Below are 23,293 nucleotides of genomic sequence, written 5' to 3'. Positions count from 1 at the left end.
AAACGTCACTTCCTTTTCCTCGGACCGGAAGAGGAGGTAGAGGAAGTGTAACATCAAAACAGACCTCATTAATTTTCCGGCAACTGTAAAACGTCCTCAGATGGATTTGTTTTTATCACATAGTGTTTTTTTTAATTCTTGATTTTTTTAAATAAGAACTGTTCCAAACGTTTGCCTCAGCGATCACCGTAGTGATAGTTTTCGTCTTTATCCCACTCACGTGTTTTCCCTGTCGACGGGAAACACTCGCTAAAGACACTGGTTCCCATTGTTGAGATTAAGTTTTATAATAAATTACAGAAACAAATATTTTTGTCTGTTCAACATTTTGAATTGCGATTTTCAGTTAACACGGTACTTTAGTTTTCTTATGATGTGAAAAGTGAAAACTTATCTGACGAGGGTGTATATATTCTGTGCCAGCAAGAAACAATTCCTTATTCGAGGAATCGAGAATATTGTTTTGTAAGAAAAGTTTTAATTATTTCAAATCCAATTTAAAACAGACAAACTGAGACAGCCCGCCCTACTGGCTTCGGTAAGTGTATTATTATTTGTGTTGTTATCGTTGTTGTTGCTGCTCGCATAAAACGTAAATTCAAGTGTGGAATAGTGACAAATCACATCGAGATAAATTATATACTGCAACGATTTTCAATGTCGCAGTTCAATCACACCGTCTCTAATTCTATTTCAGTTTGACTCTCATTTTTTGTTCCTGTCACTGCCAGTTTAGTTTGATAAATTCAGAGATTTTTACTCGAATGAACGATGCATTTCAGTGTTCTCAAAACAATTACAGAACAGTTACAGTCTCTCTTATTTATGTGCCAGTGTAGCCCAGTCCCTGTCTCTCTATCTCTTAGTGCCCATGGCGTTTCCTCTGCCCAAGCCCCAGCCTCCCCAGTTGCCCAGTGTGCTACTTCACACCCTGGACTGTCATCAAGGAGCAGTTCGAGCTGTGCGCTACAATGGTGAGACACTTCTGCAGTGTGTGTATCTAGGTGGTGTGTGTTTTCTATGTGTGTCTCAGTGTAATATGTTTTCAGGTGTGTGCATCTCAATAATGTGTGTATCTCAGTGGTCTGATCTGTGGCAGTGATCACTGTGCTGTGCTCTCCTAGTGGATGGTAACTATGTGCTGACCTGTGGCAGTGATCACTGTGCTATGCTCTCCTAGCGGATGGTAACTATGTCTTGAGCTGTGGCAGTGATAAGACTCTGCGACTATGGAGTGCTGGACGTGGGATTTTGCTGCAGACCTACAGTGGACACGGCTACGAGGTGCTGGACACTGATGGGTGAGTGACCTCTCTGTCTGTCTCTTTCTCATTTTCTACCCCTCTCTCTCTCAATATTACCTTCTCCAGTTTTTCTCTCTCAATGTCAAACCTTCTGTCTGTCTCTCAGTATTAACCCCTGTGCCTGGCTCTCTCCCATAGTATTAACCTTTCCATCTGCCTCTCTCAGTATTAACTCCTCGTCTGTCTCTCTCAGTATTAATTCCTCCATCTGTGTGTCTCTCTCAGTATTAACCCCACTGTCTGTCTCTCTTTCAGTATTAACTCCACTGTCTGTCCCTCTCAGTATCACCTTCTGTGTCTCACTGTACAGCTCCTATGACAACAGCCAGCTGTGTTCCTGCAGTGCAGATAAGACTGTGATTCTGTGGGATGTGGCCACAGCCCAGGTGACCCGCAAGCTGAGAGGACATGCCGGGGTGAGACAGAACTGAGAAAGAGCTGGTTCTGTTTCTGATTTTCACAGCTGATCTCCAAGAATATTGATATTGATGTTGCAGACACCATTCCCTTACTCCACTTTGAAGAGTGTGGAAACCAGTCTGTGAGGGAATGTACATTCCTGACTGGTCTGTACAGTTGACATGTGCCTGGGAGGCTTCCGCATGGAGTGGCCATTTTGTTTCTAATGGAATTCAGGGTTAGTTCACTCAGTGAAATGAATGAAGACTGACAGCTTAATTGAAAACTGTTATAAGCAAAGATAATCGGACTCAACTGATAAAAACTAGGACTAGCGGAGCATAAGTGTCTATGGGGGGGATAAAGAACTGTGAAAACTGAGACCGGGAAAGATCAGTAATTTTTTTATTAGATGAACAGAAACTTTATTACTCTGACTTCTGGCACAGCACTTCATGCCAAATTGAGTCAAATGTTTGTTTTTCAAATTTAATTTGAAAATAAATAACTGGCATATACAGTATATTCCTTTTTTTTGTTCTTAAAAGCTCTTTTATTTAGTAATCCCTCTGTGTTGTGTGCTTTAACAGTGAGATGTTTTCTGTCACCTTCTCTCTGCACAGAAGGTGAACTGTGTCAGATTTAATGAAGAGGCTACAGTCATTGTGTCAGGTCAGAGCCAAGGGGAAGGGGCTGCCCCTGTCTGCGGCTGTCTGCGCCTGTCTGCGGCTGTCTGCGCCTGTCTGCGCCTGTCTGCGCCTGTCTGCGCCTGTCTGCCCCTGTCTGCCCCTGTCTGCCCCTGTCTGCGCCTGTCTGCGCCTGTCTGCGCCTGTCTGCGCCTGTCTGCGCCTGTCTGTCCCTGTCTGCGCCTGTCTGTCCCTGTCTGCACCTGTCTGCGCCTGGGCGGGGCTGGGCGGGGCTGAGCAGGGTTGTGTAAATCAGTTCAGTGCTATGTGTGTCTGTGTGTCAGGGGTTGTGTGTGACTGTGGTTCAGGTCAGAGCCAAAGGGCAGAGGCTGTGTGTGTCACTCTCTTAGTGACAGTGTTGCTCACAGTGTGTGTGTGTTGTGTACCCAAGGCTCTATAGACAGCACAGTGCGTTGCTGGGACACGCGATCCAGGAGGCCCGACCCGATTCAGATTCTGGACGAGGCGCGAGATGGTGTGAGCAGTGTTGAAGTGTCTGAACACGAGCTGCTGACCGGGTCAGTACTGAACCAGCACTGCAGGATTAAACTGTCACTAACTGCAGTACTTTAACAGTGTCCATTCCTGAGTCAGTGTGAAAGAAATAAAGATTAATTTTGTTCAGACTCAAACCCTGTCTCCCCCCTGTCTCGTCAGGACTGAATTAGCAGTGTGAAAGGAATAAGGATTGACACCTGTATTCAGACTCCCTGCCTGTATCTCTCCCTGTCTCTGCAGCTCGGTGGATGGCAGAGTGCGGCGCTATGACCTGCGGATGGGTCAGCTGTTCAGCGACTTTGTAAACAGTGAGTGGCAGTGCTCCTGTTTCAGGGCTGTGCTGTGGAAATGGGAAATTAAGTGTGTGTTTGTCATTGACAGTGAACATGTTGGTGATGGTGTGTGTCAGTGAATGTGTATGTTTGACAATGACGATGTGTGTCAGTGTCACATTTCTCACTGCAGTGCTTATCACCTCTGTCTCTCTCTGTCCTGCAGGCCCCATAACCTGTGTGTGTTTCAGTCAGGATGGACAGTGCACTCTCAGTGCCAGCCTGGACTCCACCCTCCGGCTGCTAGACAAGAGCACCGGGGAACTGCTGGGAGAGTGAGTGCATCACACTGTCCACCCTGTCCTCACTGTATTCACACTGTTCCCACACTGTCCACACTGTAATCACTATCACACTGAATATGCACTGTCCACTGTAGACAACTGTATTCACTCTGAATATACACTGTATTCACATTGAATACACACTGTTCACTGTAGACATCTGTATTCACTCTGAATATACACTGTATTCACACTGAATACACACTGTTTACTGTAGACATCTGTATTCACTCTGAATATATACTGTATTCACTCTGAATATACACTGTATTCACATTGAATACACACTGTTCACTATAGACAACTGTATTTACACCGAATACACACTGTCCACTGTAGATAACTGTATTCACACTGAATATACACTGTATTCACACCGAATACACACTGTTCACTGTAGACAACTGTATTCCCACTGAATACACACTGTCCACTGTAGATAACTGTATTCACACTGAATATACACTGTATTCACACCGAATACACACTGTTCACTGAAGACAACTGTATTCCCACTGAATACACACTGTCCACTGTAGATAACTGTATTCACTCTGAATATACACTGTATTCACACTGAATACACACTGTTTACTGTAGACAACTGTATTCACTCTGAATAAACACTGTATTCACACCGAATACACACTGTTCACTGTAGACAACTGTATTCACACTGAATATACACTGTATTCACATTGAATACACACTGTTCACTGTAGACAACTGTATTCACTCTGAATATACACTGTATTCGCACTGAATACACACTGTTCACTGTATTCACTCTGAATATACTCCTTTCACTGTAAACAGTGTTTATTACACTATCCACTACCGGATACCGGATTGGTACTGGTGCTGATGTCACAGAGCCTCCCACACCGGATTGGTACCGGTGCTGATGTCATAGAGCCTCCCTCACTTTCAGCAGTATCTCTCTGTGCAGGTACACCGGACACAGGAACAGCAGCTACAAGCTGGACTGCTGCCTGTCAGAGAGAGACACCCACGTGCTCAGCTGCTCTGAGGACGGACATGTGTACTTCTGGGACTTGGTGGAGGTCAGGAGGGTTTGGCAGAAGGAGGGATACAGTTCTTTCCTGTTACAGTAGAATGAGGACTTTCTCACACTCCACTCTCTTGCAGGGCTCTCTGGCGTTGAAGCTGCCTGTTGGAAAAGGAGTCGTCCAATCACTGTGCTTCCATCCCACGGAGCCCCACCTTCTCACCGCCATGGAGGGGCGTGTTCAAATCTGGGGGGTGGAGTCAGAGGAGAAGGAGGAGGAGTCAGGCTAGGGACCCATCTGTATCTTGGATTTCCAGCAAAGGTGTACTTTACCCCAAGGCCCAGTGACAAGAATGAAAGAAAATAACTGTATTTTTTCAAATTCTTCTTTTTTTTTAATTATTTTTTTTAATTATTTTGATACTGTGATATAAAATTTCAGTGCATTCAAAATTTTGTTGTGTTTTGTTGATTTGTGTATACCATTCAGAGCTGCCAGCAGTGCTGTTGGTGAGAGCTGTGTCCCTCCTGCAGGGGGCGCTCACTCTGCTGTGGGCCTGCAGTGCTGTCAGTGAGAGCTGTGCCCCTCCTGCAGGGGGCGCTCACTCTGCTGTGGGCCTGCAGTGCTGTCAGTGAGAGCTGTGTCAGTCCTGCAGGGGGCGCTCACTCTGCTGTGGGCCTGCAGTGCTGTCAGTGAGAGCTGTGCCCCTCCTGCAGGGGGCGCTCACTCTGCTGTGAGCCTGCAGTGCTGTCAGTGAGAGCTGTGTCAGTCCTGCAGGGGGCGCTCACTCTGCTGTGAGCCTGCAGTGCTGTCAGTGAGAGCTGTGTCAGTCCTGCAGGGGGCGCTCACTCTGCTTTGAGTCTGCAGTACTGATAGTATGTACCCGTTAGGAAGACCCGACTTAAGTCCTATTTCAGACCTTAGACCACCAGGAGAGACAAAGTGACAGTGATCGGTGAGGTCAATGAAAACAATAATGATTATTGTTTTAATAACAAGCAAAGATAAAAACACTGCAAAAATGCCTTCATACCCAGTAACGAACAGATGAGTTATGGTTACCTTTTGTGTAAAATAGCTAGTTTAAATCTGACCGTCCTCTGACCAATAGAGGGCGACATAAAATAAAAGTGACTTGTATGTCGGTGGACTACAAAACCCAAGGTGCGCTACGGGATGCCAAGATGGCCGCGTCCTGAATCTTTCGGCAGGTGAAGAAGGAAGGGGGGTTTTAACAGTGGAGTTCAGATATAAATTTTATTAGAAGAAGTAGACTTTTTGCTGGAATTGTGTTTTGTGGCAAATGACGGCATGAGTCTTCTGTTAACAGTTTTGAAGCGTGTAAATTTAATATCGCTTCCTCGTCCTTCGCCTCACCACTGCTCTGTCCCTAGGCCCTTGGAAGCCTCGGGGCTCGCTTGGGAAGGAGGCCGGGACAGTAGTGTTGATGATAGGCGCCTTGTCTCGGGCTCAAGCCCCGACGTGCTAGAGAAAGTACGCGGGCAAGTCGAGGTCAGTGAGAACTTCCTCACTGAAGCAGAGGAGCGCGCCCTGTTGCAGGAGCTGGAACCTGGGCTCAGGAAGAAGCGATACGAGTTTGACCACTGGGATGACGTGAGTATTAAATGTGATAAAGTAATTGTGATTGTCAGTTATAGCGGCTTTTTGTCAAGCCTGTGCAAAAACCGCTTTCCAGTGCGTCCAGTTACATTTTGAGCTACAGTCCCAGTGCATTAGGACAGTCCTGTTACAATAGGGGCTACAGTCCCAGTGCAGTAGGACAGTCCCGTTACAATAGGGGCTACAGTCCCAGTGCAGTAGAACAGTCCTGTTACAATAGGGGCTACAGTCCCAGTGCAGTAGAACAGTCCCGTTACAATAGGGGCTACAGTCCCAGTGCAGTAGAACAGTCCTGTTACAATAGGGGTTACAGTCACAGTGCTGTAGAACTGTCCTGTTACAATAGGGGCTACAGTCACAGTGTAGTATTAATATTTGTGATAGTAAAGACTACAGTTCCCATGACACCTCTCCCATCCTTCAGGCCATCCATGGTTACCGGGAGACAGAGCGTGTGCAGTGGACCGAGGGGAGCTGGGCAGTGCTGAGGCGGGTCAGGCAGGCAGCATTCCCTGCAGGGGAGCCCCTGCTGGGCCCGGTCCACGTGTTGGACCTGGACAGAACTGGATTCATCAAGCCACACATCGACAGTGTCAAGGTAGGTCTGATATCTTGTCTGAGCCCCTCTGCAATTGGGGCTGCCCCGAGTTCAGAGGCTCCAGTTAACTTGGCCAGCTGAATATACACTGACTGTGTGCTGACTTCCCATGACACATCCTGCCCGAATCTGTTTTCAACATACCAAAGGTAGAAATAGAAATGTCATCATAATAAGTTAGGGACGTGATGCGGTCTTTCTATCTGTGGGTTGTGTATATGGACAGCAGGAGAGTCAGAAGCCTTTTACTTGGTCTGACTGGCAGCTACACAGCGGGCATCAGTATGTCAGCAGCTTTACTGAGACATAAAGACAGGGTGTCAACAGTGTTTCTCCTTCTCTCCCGCCCCTCCCCTTCTGCCTTCATTGCTCTCTGTCTCCACCTCTTGCCCTTGCTCCCTCCCTCTCTCCCTCTGACTCCACCCCTCCCCTTTCTCAGTTCTGTGGCAGCACGATTGCTGGGCTCAGCCTCCTTTCCGATAGCGTGATGCGATTGGTCAGCGAGCAGGACATGGCTGACTGGGTAGATCTCCTGCTGCCCAGACGATCGCTTTACATCCTCAGGTAAGAGGATCTGCTGGGCTTGCGGACAGGTGATATTTTCCTATGCTATATTTTTTCTAATTGCAGAGGCAGTGAGTGATACTAAAGGTGTACAATAATAATAATAATAATAATTGCTTACACTTCTATAGCGCTTTTCTGGACACTCCACTCAAAGCGCTTTACAGGTAATGGGGACTCCCCTCCACCACCACCAATGTGCAGCATCCACCTGGATGATGCGACGGCAGCCATAGTGCGCCAGAACGCTCACCACACATCAGCTATCAGTGGGGAGGAGAGCAGAGTAATGTAGCCAATTCATAGAGGGGGATTATTAGGAGGCCATGATTAGTAAGGGCCAATTGGAAATTTGGCCAGGACACCGGGGTTACACCCCTACTCTTTTCGAGAAACGCCCTGGGATTTTTAATGACCACAGAGAGTCAGGACCTCGGTTTTTACGTCTCATCCGAAGGACGGCGCCTGTTTTACAGTATAGTGTCCCCGTCACTATACTGGGGCATTAGGACCCACATGGACCGCAGGGTGAGCGCCCCCTACTGGCCCCACTAACACCTCTTCCAGCAGCAACCTTAGTTTTTCCCAGGAGGTCTCCCATCCAGGTACTGACCAGGCTCACACCTGCTTAGCTTCAGTGGGTTGCCAGTTGTGAGTTGCAGGGTGATATGGCTGCTGGTTTGGTACAAGTTTGGTCACTGCTGCTTGGCTGAAGCAGGACAGCACAGCCAGACCTGAACCATGTGCTCTGTGAGAGCTGGGAAGTCAAGAAGAAGATGGGTTTCTTGCTTTGCTACAATAGATATATGAGGGAAACCGAGTGGTCTTGTCACACTGCACCAAGGCAAGGGCTGAGACTGAGAGAGAAACACAGGGTGGACACCTCACACTGCACCAAGGCACAGGGCTGAGACTGAGAGAGAGACACGGGGTGGACACGTCACACTCTCCCACAGCACAGGGCTGAGACTGAGAGACACAGGGTGTGAATTGCTCTATTCTTTACACACGTGAACACATCTCCCTCCCTTCTGTCCCTCAGGGACAGCGCTCGTTACAGCTTCACACACCAGGTCCTGCGGGACGAGGAGTCCTTCTTCGCTGGGTGCAGGGTCCCCCGGGATCGCCGTATCTCCGTCATCTGCCGGAACCTCCCGGCCTGAGGCGAGGGAGCAGGGGGGAGGACTTAGACTGCGACACTGCTGGGGCTGCCCTGCTCCCTCACTCTGACGCCGAGGCTCAGTCTTCACGGGAGGAAAATAGAGGTGCTGTCTGGTCCAGCCCCGTGTGGCCAGGGGAGGTGCGAGGGATGGAAGTCCCAGAATCGGGAAGGCGTCAGTCCTGTCAGTCTGTGAGAGTCCATTCATTCTGCAACATGTCTGATGGGGGTCTGATTTCACACCACACCGGACAGACTCACCGCCGTGACACCCACTCTGCATCTCCTTCAGATTTATTACAACTGTCACATTGCAGCCATGCACAATGACAAAAGACACAAATAAAATATAATGAGTCAAACTCATAGCTTTCCAAATAAATAAATAATTTATTACTCCATAAATAGCTGATCTCTGTTGGTACTTTGGCCTTCTGGTGACTTCTGGCATGGGGGGCGTTGGAGAGTGGTGAAGCCTGCGTGACTCCCACACCGACACACAGCAGCTGCCTGGAGCCTGGCCTCTGGCCTCTCTCGCTTTCCAGCGCAGACCAGGAGTTTGGGATTAACCCCGAGTCTCCTTCAGAGTGGGCACTCGAACCCACTGCAGCTCAGCATAGAACAGTGGAGTTCAGCATGGAACAGGACACCGTATATAGTACCATACAGCAAAGCGCACCCTGTACAAGGTTACTGTGGTGCTTCATGGTACTGCACAGTCTAGTGCAATAACGCCCAGTGAGGTCAAGATAAAAGCACAGTCCAGGACAGTAAGCCCAGAGAAATTGGGGTAAAAGCACAGTCCAGGACGGTAAAGCCCATTGCGATCAGGGCAAATGCACAGTACAGTACAGTAAAGCCCAGTGAGATCAGGGTAAAAGCACAGTGCGATCAGGGTAAATGCACAGTACAGCACAGTAAAGCCCAGTGCAATCAGGGCAAATGCACAGTAAAGCCCAGTGAGATCAGGGTAAAAGCACAGTCCACTGCAGTAAAGCCCAGTGAGACCAGGGTAAAAGTGCAGGGCAGTAAAGCCCAATGGGATCAGGGTAAAAGCACAGTCCACTGCAGTAAAGCCCAGTGAGATCAGGGTAAAAGTGCAGTGCAGTAAAGCCCAATGGGATCAGGGTAAAAGCACAGTCCACTGCAGTAAAGCCCAGTGAGATCAGGGTAAAAGTGCAGTGCAGTAAAGCCCAATGGGATCAGGGTAAAAGCACAGTCCACTGCAGTAAAGACCAGTGAGATCAGGGTAAAAGTGCAGTGCAGTAAAGCCCAATGGGATCAGGGTAAAAGCACAGTCCAGTGCAGTAAAGCCCAGTAAGATCAGGGTAAAAGCAAAGCATAGAGCAGTAAAGTCCAGTGAGATCAGGGTAAAAGCACAGTGTTGTAACACTGGGGACTGATGGGCCTCTGCGGCAGCACACTGGCTCCTCCAGGTGTGCCCTGTGAGCAGTCCTTGAGCCCAGGACGGATCCACTCCCGTCAGCCCACACAGCTGCAGGCGGCGGCAGACAGCTTCTCCACCCGGTGCCAGCGGTGCGCGGAGTCCAGGAAGGCCAGGTCCTCGTGGCGCGTGGGCCGGCAGCAGGGGGCGCTGTGCATGTGGGTGCCAGGTGGTGGCGGGGGCAGGGCGCCGCGCTGCAGCAGGGCAGACAGCGTCAGGTCGTGGTTGGAGCGCTCCCGCGGGCAGCCCCCCCCGCAGTACCTGAACAGCACCGTCTCCTCCGAGTCGTAGCCCAGGCCCAGCTCCCGAACCCGCAGCAGGAGGGAGCGCAGACCGCACAGAGAGTCGTCCCCCCTGCGGGAACGGGACCGGGACCGAACCAGCCTGGGGGCCCCCTCCCTCTCTGCACGAGCTCCCAGGGGCCCCGGCCTCTGACCTTCCTCCTGCAGAGTCCTCTCCTGGGTCACAGCCTCACCCTGCAGCTCTGCAGAGACAAGCAGAGCAGGGCTGGGCTGAGACACAGTGAGACAGGCACAGCAGGACTGAGAGTGAGAGAGGTATAGAGAGTGATACAGGCAGGGCAGGGCTGAGACAGTGAGACAGGTATAGAGAGTGAGACGGGTATAGAGAGTGAGACAGGCAGAGCAGGACTGAGACAAGTATAGAGAGTGAGACACAGATGGGTATAAAGAGTGAGGCAGAGCAGGGCTGAGACAGACAGGTATAGAAAGTGAGACGGGCAGAGCAGAACTGAGACACAGTGAGACAGGCAGAGCAGGGCTGAGACAGACAGGTATAGAAAGTGAGACAGGCAGAGCAGAACTGAGACACAGTGAGACAGGTATAGAGAGTGAGACAGGCAGAGCAGGGCTGAGACAGACAGGTATAGAGAGTGAGACAGGCAGAGCAGGACTGAGACAGACAGGTATATAGACTGAGACAGGCAGAGCAGAACTGAGACATACGGGTATATAGAGTGAGACAGGAGTGTAGCTGTGGAGCTCAGAGGGGTGTATGAGTGGATCTTAGAACCGTGTATGAGTGGATCTGAGCTGTGGAGCTCAGAGGAATGTATGAGTGGATCTCAGAGCTGTGGAGCTCAGAGGAGTGTATGAGTGGATCTCAGAGCTGTGGAGCTCAGAGGAGTGTATGAGTGGATCTCAGAGCTGTGGAGCTCAGAGGAGTGTATGAGTGGATCTCAGAGCTGTGGAGCTCAGAGGAGTGTATGAGTGGATCTGAGCTGTGGAGCTCAGAGGAGTGTATGAGTGGATCTCAGCTGTGGAGCTCAGAGGAGTGTATGAGTGGATCTCAGAGCTGTGGAGCTCAGAGGAGTGTGTGAGTGGATCTCAGAGCTGTGGAGCTCAGAGGAGTGTATGAATGGATCCCAGCTGTGGAGCTCAGAGGAGTGTATGAGTGGAGCTCAGAGCTGTGGAGCTCAGAGGAGTATATTAGTGGATCTCAGAGCTGTGGAGCTCAGAGGAGTGTATGAGTGAAGCTCGGACCTGTGGAGCTCAGAGGAGTGTATGAGTGGATCTCAGAGCTGTGGAGCTCAGAGGAGTGTATGAGTGGATCTCAGCTGTGGAGCTCAGAGGAGTGTATGAGTGGAGCTCAGAGCTGTGGAGCTCAGAGGAGTGTGTGAGTGGATCTCAGCTGTGGAGCTCAGAGGAGTGTATGAGTGGAGCTCAGAGCTGTGGAGCTCAGAGGAGTGTATGAGTGGATCTCAGCTGTGGAGCTCAGAGGAGTGTGTGAGTGGAGCTCAGAGCTGTGGAGCTCGTGTCCGGGTGTCTCTTACCCCTCGGTGAGTGGAGCTGCCCCTGTCCTCCGCCCTCTCCAGGCCACAGGCAGTACAGCAGCACAGCCAGCTCCAGTGCGGCCCGCATCCCCGCGGCTCCTGCACGCTCTGTCTCTCCCGGAAACCTGGGAACGGAGAAGGTGAGAGCAAGCTGCTGAGAGACAGGTCACCCCTCGCATTTTTATCCCCTGCGGGGCTGGAGGGCGGAGATTAACCCTTTCCTTGCCTCCTTCCGAAGAGCTCCAGCCCTCCGCTCGGCGCGTCCGGGGTTACACAGGGGGCAGTTCGCCTCTTATGTGGAATTTTTTTCTATAAATAGTGGTTATCCCAGAATCGGGGAAAGAGTATTTTCCAGCACGGGCCGGAGGGGAAAATGTAATCCCTCTGTAAATTGCTTAAAGCTGTTCCCCTGTGGAGACTGGACTTGATTAGTCCAGAGTGCCGCTCGGAGCAGGCAGGCAGGAGGAAGGAGAGGGAGGTCCTGCGTGTGCCTCGGGCAGAGCGCATCTCCTCGCGAAGGGTTAAGGCTCAAGGCTCCAGGACCTGGGAAGGGGAGGGGGATTCATTTAATTTTTTAAAATCTAAGTGGAATCCAGATGTTACTTTAGTGGAAATTCCTAGACTGACAGAGACACACTACACCAGCATGTCCATAAATTAAGGGGATTTGGGGGAATGTGTTTTCTTTTTACATAATCCTGAAGGAGGAAAACGCAGGAGAGGGGGGGAGCTGGTGTTGCCCCCCGAAATGAGCTGTGAGGTCGCAGCGTCACCCCTCTTGTGCTGTCTGGGCAGCTGGGGTTTGTGGAGTTCTAGTCAGTGTCCAGATTCAGAGTCCAGAGGAGCCTTGGACAGCCGTAGAGAGGGTCTGGGATTAGACAAGCATTCTTCCCAATCAAATCTAATCCCAGAAATTCCACACCTGTCAGAAGCAGAACATCTTCCAATCCTGCTGGGGGAGGAATCTCAATGGAGCTGCAGCCCAGTATGTGATGTCTTGTCACAGACACAGGAACAAACAGTGAGCCTGTTGGTAAAGAATAAGAATAATATAGTGTGTGATCTCCTGTCCCACTCTGAGGAACAGACAGTGATCCTATCTCTCAGTAATAATAATACAGTGTGTGATCTCCTGTGCCAGCCTGAGGTACAGACAGTGATCCTGTCTCGCAGTAATAATAAAAATAATACAGTATGTGATCTGTCCCAGCCTGAGAAACAGACAGTGATAGGTCATAGGTCAGGGGTGATGAGAGAAAGGACAGATTGTGGAGGTCAGGTGGTTACTTGAGATAGGATGGAGTACAGAGGTCAGGGGATGACTGGAGAGAGGATGGGGTACAGAGGTCAGCTGGTGACTGGAGAGACAGTGGGGTACAAAGGTCAGGGGATTATAGAGAGAGGGTGAGGTGCAGGGGTCAGTGGGTAACTGGAGAGAGGGTGGGGTGCAGAGGTCAGGGAGTGACTGGAGTGAGAGGGTGGGGTACAGAGGTCAGGGGGTGACTGGAGAGATGGCAGGGTACAGAGGTCATGGGGTGACTAGAGAGATGGTGGGGTGCAGAGGTCAGGGAGTGACTGGAGTGAGAGGGTGGGGTACAGAGGTCGGGGGGTGACTGGAGAGAGAGAGTGCGGTACAGAGGTCGGGGGGTGACTGGAGAGAGGATGGGGTACAGAGGTCAGGGGACGGAGACTGGAGACTGGAGAGGGAGGGTGAGAAAGGAACGGTCAGTATGTCTTGTGGAGACTCTTCTCTCTCTGCGCTGTGTGGATCATGTTTCAGGAAGGCTTCGCAGAAGCCCATCCATCCTGGAGCCTGGGGCAGGTTTTCCACTCTGGATGCAGACTGGGATTCACCGTGCACCTGCACCAGGTGAGCCAGTGGAAGGAATGCTGCTGTCGGAATATCCCATCTGTCAGGCTCTAATCCCAGGACAAAGGGAGGCGTGACAGGGCAGTAGCTTGGCCACATTCCTTCCACTGCCTCCGAAGAGATGAGAGAGGAGAGGGAAGGGAGAGGAGAGAGAGAAGGAGAGAAGAGGGTAAAGCAGACAGAGAAGGGCAGAGGGAGAAGTAAAGAGAAGGACAGAGAGAAGAGGGACTCCACCTGAGGAACAGACAGTGACCCTGTCTCAGTAATAATAATAATAATAATAATAATAATAATAATAATAATAATAATAATAATAATACAGTGTGTGATCTCCTGTCCCAGCCTGAGGAACAGACAGTGAGCCTGTCTCTAAATAATACTAATAGTAATAGTAATAATAATAATAATAATAATAATAATAATAATAATAATACAACATGTGATCTCCTGTCCCAGCCTGAGGAACAGACAGTGAGCCTGTCTCTCAATAATAATAATGCAGTGTGTGAGCTCCTGTCCCAGTCTGAGGAACAGACAGTGAGCCTGTCTCTCAGTAATAATAATACAGTGTGTGATCTCCTGTCCCAGTCTGAGGAACAGACAGTGAGCCTGTCTCTCAGTAATAATAATACAGTGTGTGAGCTCCTGTCCCAGTCTGAGGAACAGACAGTGAGCCTGTCTCTCAGTAATAATAATAATGCAGTGTGTGAGCTCCTGTCCCAGCCTGAGGAACAGACAGTGAGCCTGTCTCTCAGTAATAATAATAATACAGTGTGTGAGCTCCTGTCCCAGCCTGAGGAACAGACAGTGAGCCTGTCTCTCAGTAATAATAATAATGCAGTGTGTGAGCTCCTGTCCCAGCCTGAGGAACAGACAGTGAGCCTGTCTCTCAGTAATAATAATAATACAGTGTGTGAGCTCCTGTCCCAGCCTGAGGAACAGACAGTGAGCCTGTCTCTCAGTAATAATAATACAGTGTGTGATCTCCTGTCACAGCCTGAGGAACAGACAGTGAGCCTAACTAGACTAACACCCAGACACACACAATGCTGTACTGCTACACTAGCATGCCAACAGACTCCGAAGTACTTCAACACTAACACACGGACACACTATTGTACTGCTACACTAACACACTGACTCTGACACCTACAGTTTTTGATATGAAAGTTGGGGGACAGATGGGAGAGAGGTGTTAGTATGTCCAGGCAGCGTCTCCTCTTCTCTCTGCACATTCCCCAGGGATTAACACACAGGAGAGCTTCTGACAGCAGGGGAGAGGGGGAAGAGAGAGAAGAGAGAGGGGGAGAGGGTGGATAAAGTACGGGACTGCGACAACAGGAGGACAGCTGGTCCAATGGTTAAGATACAGGGCTGTCACACCAGGAGGACAGCTGGTCCGGTGGTTAAGATACAAGACTGTCACACCACGAGGACAGCCGGTCCAGTGGTTAAGATACAGGGCTGTCACACCAGGAGGACAGCCGGTCCAGTGGTTAAGATACAGGACTGTTACAGCAGGAGGACAGCTGGTCCAGTGGTTAAGATACAAGACTGTCACACCAGGAGGACAGCTGGTCTAGTGGTTAAGATACAGGACTGTCACACCAGGAGGACAGCTGGTCCAGTGGTTAAGATACAAGACTGTCACACCAGGAGGACAGCTGGTCCAGTGGTTAAGATACAGGACTGTTACAGCAGGAGGACAGCTGGTCCAGTGGTTAAGATACAGGACTGTCACACCAGGAGGACAGCTGGTCCAGTGGTTAAGATACAGGACTGTCACACCAGGAGGACAGCTGGTCCAGTGGTTAAGATACAAGACTGTCACACCAGGAGGACAGCTGGTCCAGTGGTTAAGATACAAGACTGTCACACCAGGAGGACAGCTGGTCCAGTGGTTAAGATACAGGACTGTCACACCAGGAGGACAGCTGGTCCAGTGGTAAAGATACAGGGCTGTCACACCAGGAGGACAGCTGGTCCAGTGGTTAAGATACAAGACTGTCACACCAGGAGGACAGCTGGTGCAGTGGTTAAGATACAAGACTGTCACACCAGGAGGACAGCTGGTCCAGTGGTTAAGATACAAGACTGTCACACCAGGAGGACAGCTGGTCCGGTGGTTAAGATACAGGACTGTCACACCAGGAGGACAGCTGGTCCGGTGGTTAAGATACAGGACTGTCACACCAGGAGGACAGCCGGTCCAGTGGTTAAGATACAAGACTGTCACACCAGGAGGACAGCCGGTCCGGTGGTTAAGATACAGGACTGTCACACCAGGAGGACAGCCGGTCCAGTGGTTAAGATACAGGACTGTCACACCAGGAGGACAGCTGGTCCAGTGGTTAAGATACAAGACTGTCACACCAGGAGGACAGCTGGTCTGGTGGTTAAGATACAGGACTGTTACAGCAGGAGGACAGCTGGTCTGGTGGTTAAGATACAGGGCTGTCACACCAGGAGGATAGCTGGTCCAGTGGTTAAGATACAGGACTGTCACACCAGGAGGACAGCTGGTCCAGTGGTTAAGGTTCAAGGACCTCAACAGAACATGAAATGAGAGCCCTGGAGTTACATCAAGGCTGGCGCTGTGTGAGTGGCAGGGCTGTGCCCTCTGACTCATGGATAACCTGGGATGCAGCCGGGTTGTTATCTGTGTAGGAGAGTGACAGTTTTATTGGCTGGCAGAACTCCAGCGCACACTTGGAATTCCTGCATTTAATTCCCGGCTGGGCTCCCTGGGACATTCCATAAATGGTACGTCTGGGTGGTCACAGTACACTCCGGGCAGGAATGCTCCAATTTGGATCAGCTGGCATTGGGAAGCAGTCTGTGGGATTTAGAGCCGGAAACCCAGACTCCCCACCCCACACTTACACCACACATTTACACTGTAAATCAGTTGAAATCCAGGCACCTTCCCACAGTGCTCTGTTCCTCTGAGACATTTCCTGTTTGTCTCAGTGCAGAGTGTGCAGACTGCACACTCTGAATAGGACACACTGCAGTCTGCAGACTGGAGTGTCCTATAGAGAGTGTGCAGTCTGCACCGGAAGGGTGTCCTATAGAGTGTGCAGTCTGCACGTACAGTGTGTCCTATAGTGTGCAGTCTGCTCGTGCAGTGTGTCCTAGTGTGCTGTCTGCTCGTGCAGTGTGTCCTATAGAGTGTGCAGTCTGCATGTACAGTGTGTCATTTAGTGTGCAGTCTGCTCGTGCAGTGTGTCCTATAGAGCCTGCAGTCTGCTCGTGCAGTGTGTCCTATAGAGTGTGTGCTGTTTGTACCTCCGTCTCTGTGTGTATGTGACAGTGACACACTCAAGACCCATCTGTGTCAGGGAAACGTAATTTTATTATAAATCTCAGATAGATGCAAAGAGATGCAAACACTGTCCCCTGCTGGACAGTCTGTATCAGTGCACAGAGACAGCAACAGCCCACTGCTGCCCTTGTCCTCTCTAAAAACAGGATGAAAGAAACAGCTCGGATAAACCCTGCTGCTCCAGGACCGGACCGGACCGGACCCTCTCACTCCGTGAGGTAGAAGTGCATCTTGTCGCCGATGCTCTTGCGCTCCGGGTTCAGCCTCTTCAGGATCTGGGCCAGCACGTTGACCGTCTGCTCGCTGCTCAGGCCCGTGCGCTTCGTCTGGAACTTCTTCAGCAGGTCCTTGGTGGTCATGGGCTTACGGATCAGGTACCGGCGGACTGCCTCCTCGGTCAGCTGCACATCGCTGAGGGAGAGGGGTTAGAGAGAGAGGGGTTAGAGAGCTGGAGGGAGAGAGAGAGGGGGGTTACAGAGCCGGAGAGAGAGAGGGGTTACAGAGCCGGAGAGAGAGAGGGGTTACAGAGCCGGAGGGAGAGAGAAAGAGAGGGGGGTTACAGAGCCAGAGGGAGAGAGAGAGAGAGGGGTTAGAGAGCTGGAGGGAGAGAGGGGTTACAGCCGGAGGGAGAGAGAGGGGTTAAAGAGCTGGAGGGAGAGAGGGGTTAGAGAGAGCAGGGCTAGAGAAAGTACCAGACAGACAGAGGGCAGAGGGGTGAGACCTGTGTTTACCTGGAGCTGGGGGTGCATTTTCCAGAGGGAGGCTGGGGAGTGGTCTTGCCTGAGGCACTCTGGGGGCTGGATTCCATCTTCAGCCTCTTTGCTGCGGGGGTCTCCGAGCGCTTCCCTGAGAGACAGGGGCAGGGAGAGAGACAGACAGGTTTTATCACTCCTGCCAGGAGCAGGGGGGGGGAGACAAACACATGCAGGGGAGAGACAAGCCACACCTTGCTCCAGCTTGCTGGCAGCTGCCTTCAGTGTGTTGGAAGTGCTGGCGCTGTCCAGCGAGGGCGTCCCAGGACGACTGCCGGCACGGGAGCTACCCCCTGAACTCCGACCCCCTGCTCTCTTTGGGGGGGTTCGCTTCTTCTGCAGGGGCACAGAGAGAAAATGAGTGAAGGAGGGAGGGAGAGATAGAGACCTGGGTGAGAGCCAGCTGGGACAAACAGACTGAAGTACAAGCTCAGTGACCACAGCCTGGCTATGGGTACTGGACACAGGCAGACCTGGCTGTCCAGAGAGGACAGGCTCAGTGACCCCAGCCTGGCCACAGTAACTGGACACAGGCAGACCTGGCTGTCTAGAGAGGACAGGCTCAGTGACCACAGCCTGGCCATAGTAACTGGACACAGGCAGACCTGGCTGTCCAGAGAGGACAGGCTCAGTGACCACAGCCTGGCCATAGTAACTGGACACAGGCAGACCTGGCTGTCCAGAGAGGACAGGCTCAGTGACCACAGCCTGGCCATAGTAACTGGATACAGGCAGACCTGGCTGTCCAGAGAGGACAGGCTCAGTTATTAGATCCTGGCCATAACAGGGGGACAGAGGCTGACCTGTGTCCACAGAGTGTCCACAGCATGGCCATAGGAACTTAACATTCACTGTGACAGCAGCCATTCTAATAAAACCAGACAATTCTGAATCTGAGAGAGAGAGGGAGAGGGACTGAACTCACGGTCATGAAGAGTGCGGAGGGCATGTCTCCGTCAATGTCGCTGTCTTCTGAACTCTCAGACTCGTCACTGCTGTCTGAGAACACAGCCCACTGTCAGCACTGCCACACTCAACACTACCACACTAAAAACTACCACAGCTCACTGCTGCACACTGCCACACTCAACACTACCACAGCCCGCTTGTCAGCACTGCCACACTCAACACTACTACAGCCCACTTGTCAGCACTGCCACACTCAACACTACTACAGCCCACTTGTCAGCACTGCCACACTCAACACTACTACAGCCCGCTTGTCAGCACTGCCACACTCAACACTACCACACTAAAAACTACCACAGCTCACTGCTGCACACTGCCACACTCAACACTACCACAGCCCGCTTGTCAGCACTGCCACACTCAACACTACTACAGCCCACTTGTCAGCACTGCCACACTCAACACTACTACAGCCCGCTTGTCAGCACTGCCACACTCAACACTACCACAGCCCACTTGTCAGCACTGCCACACTCAACACTACCTCAGCTGGACATGCACACACGCCTGTACTACTGTCTCTTCACCTTTTCTCCTCCTCTTCTCCTGCTGCACAGGAGTCTTCTTTCCATCCTCCTCCTCTTCCTCCTTCTTCTCCTCCTCATTAGGTTTCTCCTCTTCGCTCTCTTCGCTGCTCTCCGACATCTCGTCTATCCCTGCACATGGCAAGAAAACTCTCCTTTAACATACAAGCGCACTCGCAGAGTGGATCACCTCCCTTTTAATGGACACACACATAAAAGATCACCTCCCTTTTAACACACACTTGTGCAGAGTGGATCACCTCCCCATTAATACACATTTGCACAGAGTGGATTACCTCCCCTTTAACACACACTTGTGGAGAGTGGATCCCCTCTTTTTTAACACACACTTTCACAGAGTGGATCACCTCCCCTTTAACGCACACACACAGAAAAGATCACCTCCTTTTTAACACACACTTGCGCAGAGTGGATCACCCCCCCTTTAACACACACTTGCGCAGAGTGGATCACCTCCTCTTTAACACACACTTGTGGAGAGTGGATCCCCTCTTTTTTAACACACACTTTCACAGAGTGGATCACCTCCCCTTTAACGCGCGCACACAGAAAATATCACCCCCCCTTTAACACACACTTGCGCAGAGTGGATCACCTCCTCTTTAACACACACATTCTCGGGCAGAGTGGATCACCTCCCCTTGCCCAGCAAGGACAGGAATGAAATCAGCAGCGTAGCGGTCCCTCTCCCTCTCACCTTTAGGGACGTCCTCTCCCTTGCTGGGCTTCACCTTCTCTGGCTCCTCCTCTTCTGAGCTGCCGCAGAGAGACACAGGTGCGAACACAGTCATGCAGTATTTGCTGGGCCCACACTCCTGCTGGCACACAGGGGCATGCAGACCCCCCTCACCTGCTCTCGTCCGACATGTAGTCCACCTCCTGGCCCTCGAAGTCCCCGTCATCGCTGTCCTCCCCCGCCTCGCTGTCACTGCCTCTCTTCTTCTTCTTCTTCTTCTTGGCGCCTCCTTTCACCGGCTGCTTCTTCGTCTTGGGCTTGCTTTCCCCATCTGCACGGACAGGGACAGAGGAAGGAGGCACAGCAGAGGAGGGACAGAGGAAGGAGGCACAGCAGGACAGGGACAGAGGAAGGAGGCACAGCAGGACAGGGACAGAGGAAGGAGGCACAGCAGGACAGGGACAGAGGAAGGAGGCACAGCAGAGGAGGGACAGAGGAAGGAGGCACAGCAGAGGAGGGACAGAGGAAGGAGGCACAGCAGGACAGGGACAGAGGAAGGAGGCACAGCAGGACAGGGACAGAGGAAGGAGGCACAGCAGAGGAGGGACAGAGGAAGGAGGCACAGCAGAGGAGGGACAGAGGAAGGAGGCACAGCAGAGGAGGGACAGAGGAAGGAGGCACAGCAGGACAGGGACAGAGGAAGGAGGCACAGCAGAGGAGGGAGAGAGGAAGGAGGAACAGCAGGACAGGGACAGAGGAAGGAGGCACAGCAGAGGAGGGAGAGAGGAAGGAGGAACAGCAGGACAGGGACATTAAGTTCCAGACTGCCCCCTCCATTTCACCCTCTCCTGTCCCCCAGGGCTGTTCCCCCTCCTTCTCACCCTCCCCTGGGCTGCTGTCACTGTCCTCGCTGCTCATCTCCAGCTCGTCTTCCAGGTCATGGATGCGCAGGTCCCCTCCTTTCCCTGGTTTCTTTTTCTTCTTCCCTCCCTTCTCCCTGTCCTCCTCCTCCTCCCCGTCCTCGCCCTCCTGCTCCTTCAGGCGGCGCTGCAGCATGATGCTGAAGTGATTGACCACCTTGTTCCTCCTGACAGACAGACAGAGGGACAGACAGACATGATGCTGCAGTGACTGAACACCTTGTTCCTCCTGACAGACAGGGGGACAGGGGGACAGTCAGACATGATGCTGCAGAGACTGAGCACCTTGTCACGCGCGCACTCCAGCCCGCTCTCACGCGCGCGCACTCCAGCCCGCTCTCACGCGCGCGCACTCCAGCCCGCTCTCACGCACACACATGCGATCGCATTCACAACAGCGCCCTGCCGCCCGTACCGGCTCCACTCTTCCTCAGCCTCCTCCGCAGTGAGCGTCCTGTGCTTGGCCACGGGAGTGAAGTTGTACCAGCCCTGCACAGGAAAGGCCTCGAAGGCGCCGTCAGGGCACTGCGTGAAGATGTAGTAGGAGGCGTTTTCTGTCACCCCGCCCTTCTTCTGCCCCTTGAACCTGCAGGAACACACCATACGCCCTGACACCCTCCAGGATCCAGGGCTGATCTGCTCTGTCCCCCGGGCTCCTCCCCCTCTCTCTCCCCCTTCCCCAATCTCCTCCCCCTCTCCTTCCCCTTCCCCAATCTCCCCCCCTCTCTCTCCCCCTTCCCCCAGTCTCCTCCCCTTTCTTCTACCTCCCTTTCCCAGGCTCCTCCCCCTCTGTCCCAGACCCACCTTTTATTCCACCTCCCTTTCCCAGGCTCCTCCCCCTCTCTCTTCCCTTTCTGCCATCCCCACCTTCCCCAATCCCCTCCCCCTCCCATTCCACCTCCCTCAGTCTCCTCCCCTTTCTTCTAATCCTCTGCCCAAGGCTCCACCCCAGGCTGTTCCCACACCTCCCCCAGGCTGTTCTCACCTGCGGCCTGCCTTTCCGTTCACCCTCAGGATCCAGGGCTGGTCCTCCAGCCTGAACTCGCGGGTCACGATGCCGAACTTCTTCCTGCGCGCCTCCTCCCTCTGCTTCCTGCCGTACTCACTGCCCGCCCCTGACTCCGGGCCCTCCTCCTCAGTGTACATCTTCCTGTTACTGACGTCACGCTCCATGCGCGCCTGCGGAGAGACCGCCACACCTTTGCCACCTTCTTCATCGACCCTCACACATGGTGCCTCCTCTTCTTCACTGAGCCTCACACACTCCTGCCTCCTCTTCCTCACTGAGCCTCACACACTCCTGCCTCCTCTTCCTCACTGAGCCTGATTGAGGGTTCCTCACTGAGCCTCACACACTGCTGCCTCCTCTTCCTCACTGAGCCTCACACACTGCTGCCTCCTCTTCCTCACTGAGCCTTACCTGAGTCCAGGTGGAGACATTGACCTTGTCTCCTGCATTGAAGGCCATGATGTTGTACTTCTTATTGGTGTTTCTAGGGCAAAAGAGAGTCACAGGGTTAATCACAGCACTCTGAGTACTGTATGACCCAGAGCGGTCCAGTCCGATACAGGACAGCGCCAGGTGTACTGTATGACCTAGAGCAGTCCAGTCCGATACTGGACAGCACCGGGAGTACTGTATGACCCATGTATGAAGCAGGACAATGCAGACACTCACTTGGGCACTCTGACGACATACTCCATGGCAGACGAAGAACTGCTCCCCTGAGAGAGAAGGTGAGATCAGAGTGAGGGAGATTACAGCACAAATCCGTGTCCACTTTCTGTTAAGCCTACAGACTGAAGCCCTTTGACTGAACGGAGACCGAGGTACAGAGAGACAGAGGGACAGGGGAGAGAAACGAGAGGCGCAGACACGGACAGAACAGACACCACACCGCCTCTCTCTCGGTCCTCACCAGGGACGTCATGTTTGCGAAAAGCCGGGGTCACCACAGCGGTACAGACGAAGATACAGAGAGAAGGCTCTTCAGCTCCACGCGTGTCGCACTGCAGGGTTACAGAGCCACGCTGTGTGGGGCTCAGAGTGCGAGCAGAGGACACTGAACTTCAGACACCCTGAAAATAGAGGTTCACACCGTGCTCACGGCTCACACACGGTGTTGCGAGGATTTTATTACTACTTGTAGTAATACTAGTTCTTATCTCAACACTGTTTAGCCTCGGTATCACACAATGTTCATTTTTCAAGCCAGTGGTTGTTTTTATTGTACGTGTACTTGCATTAAGGCATAAATCAAACGAATACAACAGCATTTACGCTACCCGTCTTAATAAACCGTATACGGCTTCCTTATATCTTTGGAACTTTAACAGTCACAGAGGAGAATAATACCTCTCTTTGTCTCACGAATTAATTTCAGATTTCAACTGTGAAAACCACTAACTTATAACTAGAAGGCAGTTATGATACAGCAAACAGCGCACTCACCAAAACACTGGTCCGCCGGTTTAATGTGTCCGTCTGGTCCAAGGGGACGAAAGCCGAATAGTTCCACGAGCGATTTCGCAATATCTCTTTTTTT

General features: G+C 51.8%; 4 protein-coding genes across 7 annotated transcripts; 2 read left to right on the top strand and 2 right to left on the bottom strand.

The window, feature by feature from the left end:
- Positions 1 to 38: 38 nt before the first annotated feature.
- wdr83 (WD repeat domain containing 83) lies at positions 39 to 4,965 on the top strand. Of its 2 annotated transcripts, none has more exons than XM_006631474.3 (10): positions 39 to 538; positions 867 to 974; positions 1,181 to 1,301; positions 1,615 to 1,720; positions 2,327 to 2,375; positions 2,781 to 2,907; positions 3,128 to 3,195; positions 3,386 to 3,494; positions 4,453 to 4,567; positions 4,653 to 4,965. In XM_006631474.3, the coding sequence occupies exons 2-10, from the start codon at positions 872 to 874 to the stop codon at positions 4,800 to 4,802; spliced, it is 948 nt and encodes a 315-aa protein (XP_006631537.1). In that variant the 5' UTR covers positions 39 to 538; positions 867 to 871; the 3' UTR covers positions 4,803 to 4,965. The 2 variants fall into 2 exon arrangements, with proteins under 2 accessions (XP_006631537.1, XP_069051753.1); XM_069195652.1 differs by having other exon boundaries at positions 4,438 to 4,567.
- A 341-nt stretch (positions 4,966 to 5,306) lies between these two features.
- On the top strand, positions 5,307 to 8,859 carry alkbh7 (alkB homolog 7). Of its 2 annotated transcripts, XM_006631545.3 has the most exons (5): positions 5,307 to 5,724; positions 5,908 to 6,127; positions 6,558 to 6,731; positions 7,171 to 7,295; positions 8,338 to 8,859. In XM_006631545.3, exons 1-5 carry the CDS (start codon positions 5,690 to 5,692, stop codon positions 8,456 to 8,458), a joined length of 675 nt encoding a protein of 224 aa, XP_006631608.2. In that variant the 5' UTR covers positions 5,307 to 5,689; the 3' UTR covers positions 8,459 to 8,859. The 2 variants fall into 2 exon arrangements, with proteins under 2 accessions (XP_006631608.2, XP_015204758.2); XM_015349272.2 differs by having other exon boundaries at positions 5,645 to 6,127.
- A 570-nt stretch (positions 8,860 to 9,429) lies between these two features.
- On the bottom strand, positions 9,430 to 11,797 carry LOC102693293 (persephin). Its single transcript, XM_006631544.3, has 2 exons — positions 11,691 to 11,797; positions 9,430 to 10,382 (listed from the first exon to the last, which is right to left on the bottom strand). The coding sequence occupies exons 1-2, from the start codon at positions 11,776 to 11,778 to the stop codon at positions 9,937 to 9,939; spliced, it is 534 nt and encodes a 177-aa protein (XP_006631607.1). The 5' UTR covers positions 11,779 to 11,797; the 3' UTR covers positions 9,430 to 9,936.
- A 5,098-nt stretch (positions 11,798 to 16,895) lies between these two features.
- gtf2f1 (general transcription factor IIF, polypeptide 1) lies at positions 16,896 to 23,286 on the bottom strand. Of its 2 annotated transcripts, XM_069195647.1 has the most exons (14): positions 23,200 to 23,286; positions 22,667 to 22,826; positions 22,426 to 22,472; positions 22,168 to 22,240; positions 21,733 to 21,926; positions 21,163 to 21,333; positions 20,709 to 20,914; positions 20,002 to 20,158; positions 19,849 to 19,907; positions 19,134 to 19,262; positions 18,563 to 18,636; positions 17,832 to 17,973; positions 17,617 to 17,731; positions 16,896 to 17,296 (listed from the first exon to the last, which is right to left on the bottom strand). In XM_069195647.1, exons 2-14 carry the CDS (start codon positions 22,676 to 22,678, stop codon positions 17,092 to 17,094), a joined length of 1,584 nt encoding a protein of 527 aa, XP_069051748.1. In that variant the 5' UTR covers positions 22,679 to 22,826; positions 23,200 to 23,286; the 3' UTR covers positions 16,896 to 17,091. The 2 variants fall into 2 exon arrangements, with proteins under 2 accessions (XP_069051748.1, XP_069051747.1); XM_069195646.1 differs by lacking the exon at positions 23,200 to 23,286 and having other exon boundaries at positions 22,667 to 22,857.
- Positions 23,287 to 23,293: the final 7 nt, after the last annotated feature.

Source organism: Lepisosteus oculatus, chromosome 11 (assembly GCF_040954835.1).
Source record: "Lepisosteus oculatus isolate fLepOcu1 chromosome 11, fLepOcu1.hap2, whole genome shotgun sequence".
Classification (NCBI taxonomy): Eukaryota; Metazoa; Chordata; class Actinopteri; order Semionotiformes; family Lepisosteidae; genus Lepisosteus; species Lepisosteus oculatus.
This window is presented reverse-complemented; position numbering and strand designations above follow the sequence as displayed.

Excerpts from the sequence above, each read along its gene's own strand:
- wdr83 (XM_069195652.1), top strand. The coding sequence starts at position 872 with ATGGCGTTTCCTCTGCCCAAGCCCCAGCCTCCCCAGTTGCCCAGTGTG. Across the intron at positions 975-1,180 it reads TCGAGCTGTGCGCTACAATG|CGGATGGTAACTATGTCTTG; the intron begins GTGAGACACTTC and ends ATGCTCTCCTAG. Across the intron at positions 4,568-4,652 it reads ACTTCTGGGACTTGGTGGAG|GGCTCTCTGGCGTTGAAGCT; the intron begins GTCAGGAGGGTT and ends ACTCTCTTGCAG.
- alkbh7 (XM_015349272.2), top strand. The coding sequence starts at position 5,825 with ATGAGTCTTCTGTTAACAGTTTTGAAGCGTGTAAATTTAATATCGCTT. Across the intron at positions 6,128-6,557 it reads AGTTTGACCACTGGGATGAC|GCCATCCATGGTTACCGGGA; the intron begins GTGAGTATTAAA and ends CCCATCCTTCAG. Across the intron at positions 6,732-7,170 it reads CACACATCGACAGTGTCAAG|TTCTGTGGCAGCACGATTGC; the intron begins GTAGGTCTGATA and ends CCCCTTTCTCAG.
- LOC102693293 (XM_006631544.3), bottom strand. The coding sequence starts at position 11,778 with ATGCGGGCCGCACTGGAGCTGGCTGTGCTGCTGTACTGCCTGTGGCCT. Across the intron at positions 10,383-11,690 it reads GCAGCTCCACTCACCGAGGG|AGCTGCAGGGTGAGGCTGTG; the intron begins GTAAGAGACACC and ends TTGTCTCTGCAG.
- gtf2f1 (XM_069195647.1), bottom strand. Across the intron at positions 18,637-19,133 it reads GGAGAAGAGGAGGAGAAAAG|ACAGCAGTGACGAGTCTGAG; the intron begins GTGAAGAGACAG and ends CTGTGTTCTCAG. Across the intron at positions 17,974-18,562 it reads CCTCCGCACTCTTCATGACC|AAGAAGCGAACCCCCCCAAA; the intron begins GTGAGTTCAGTC and ends GTGCCCCTGCAG.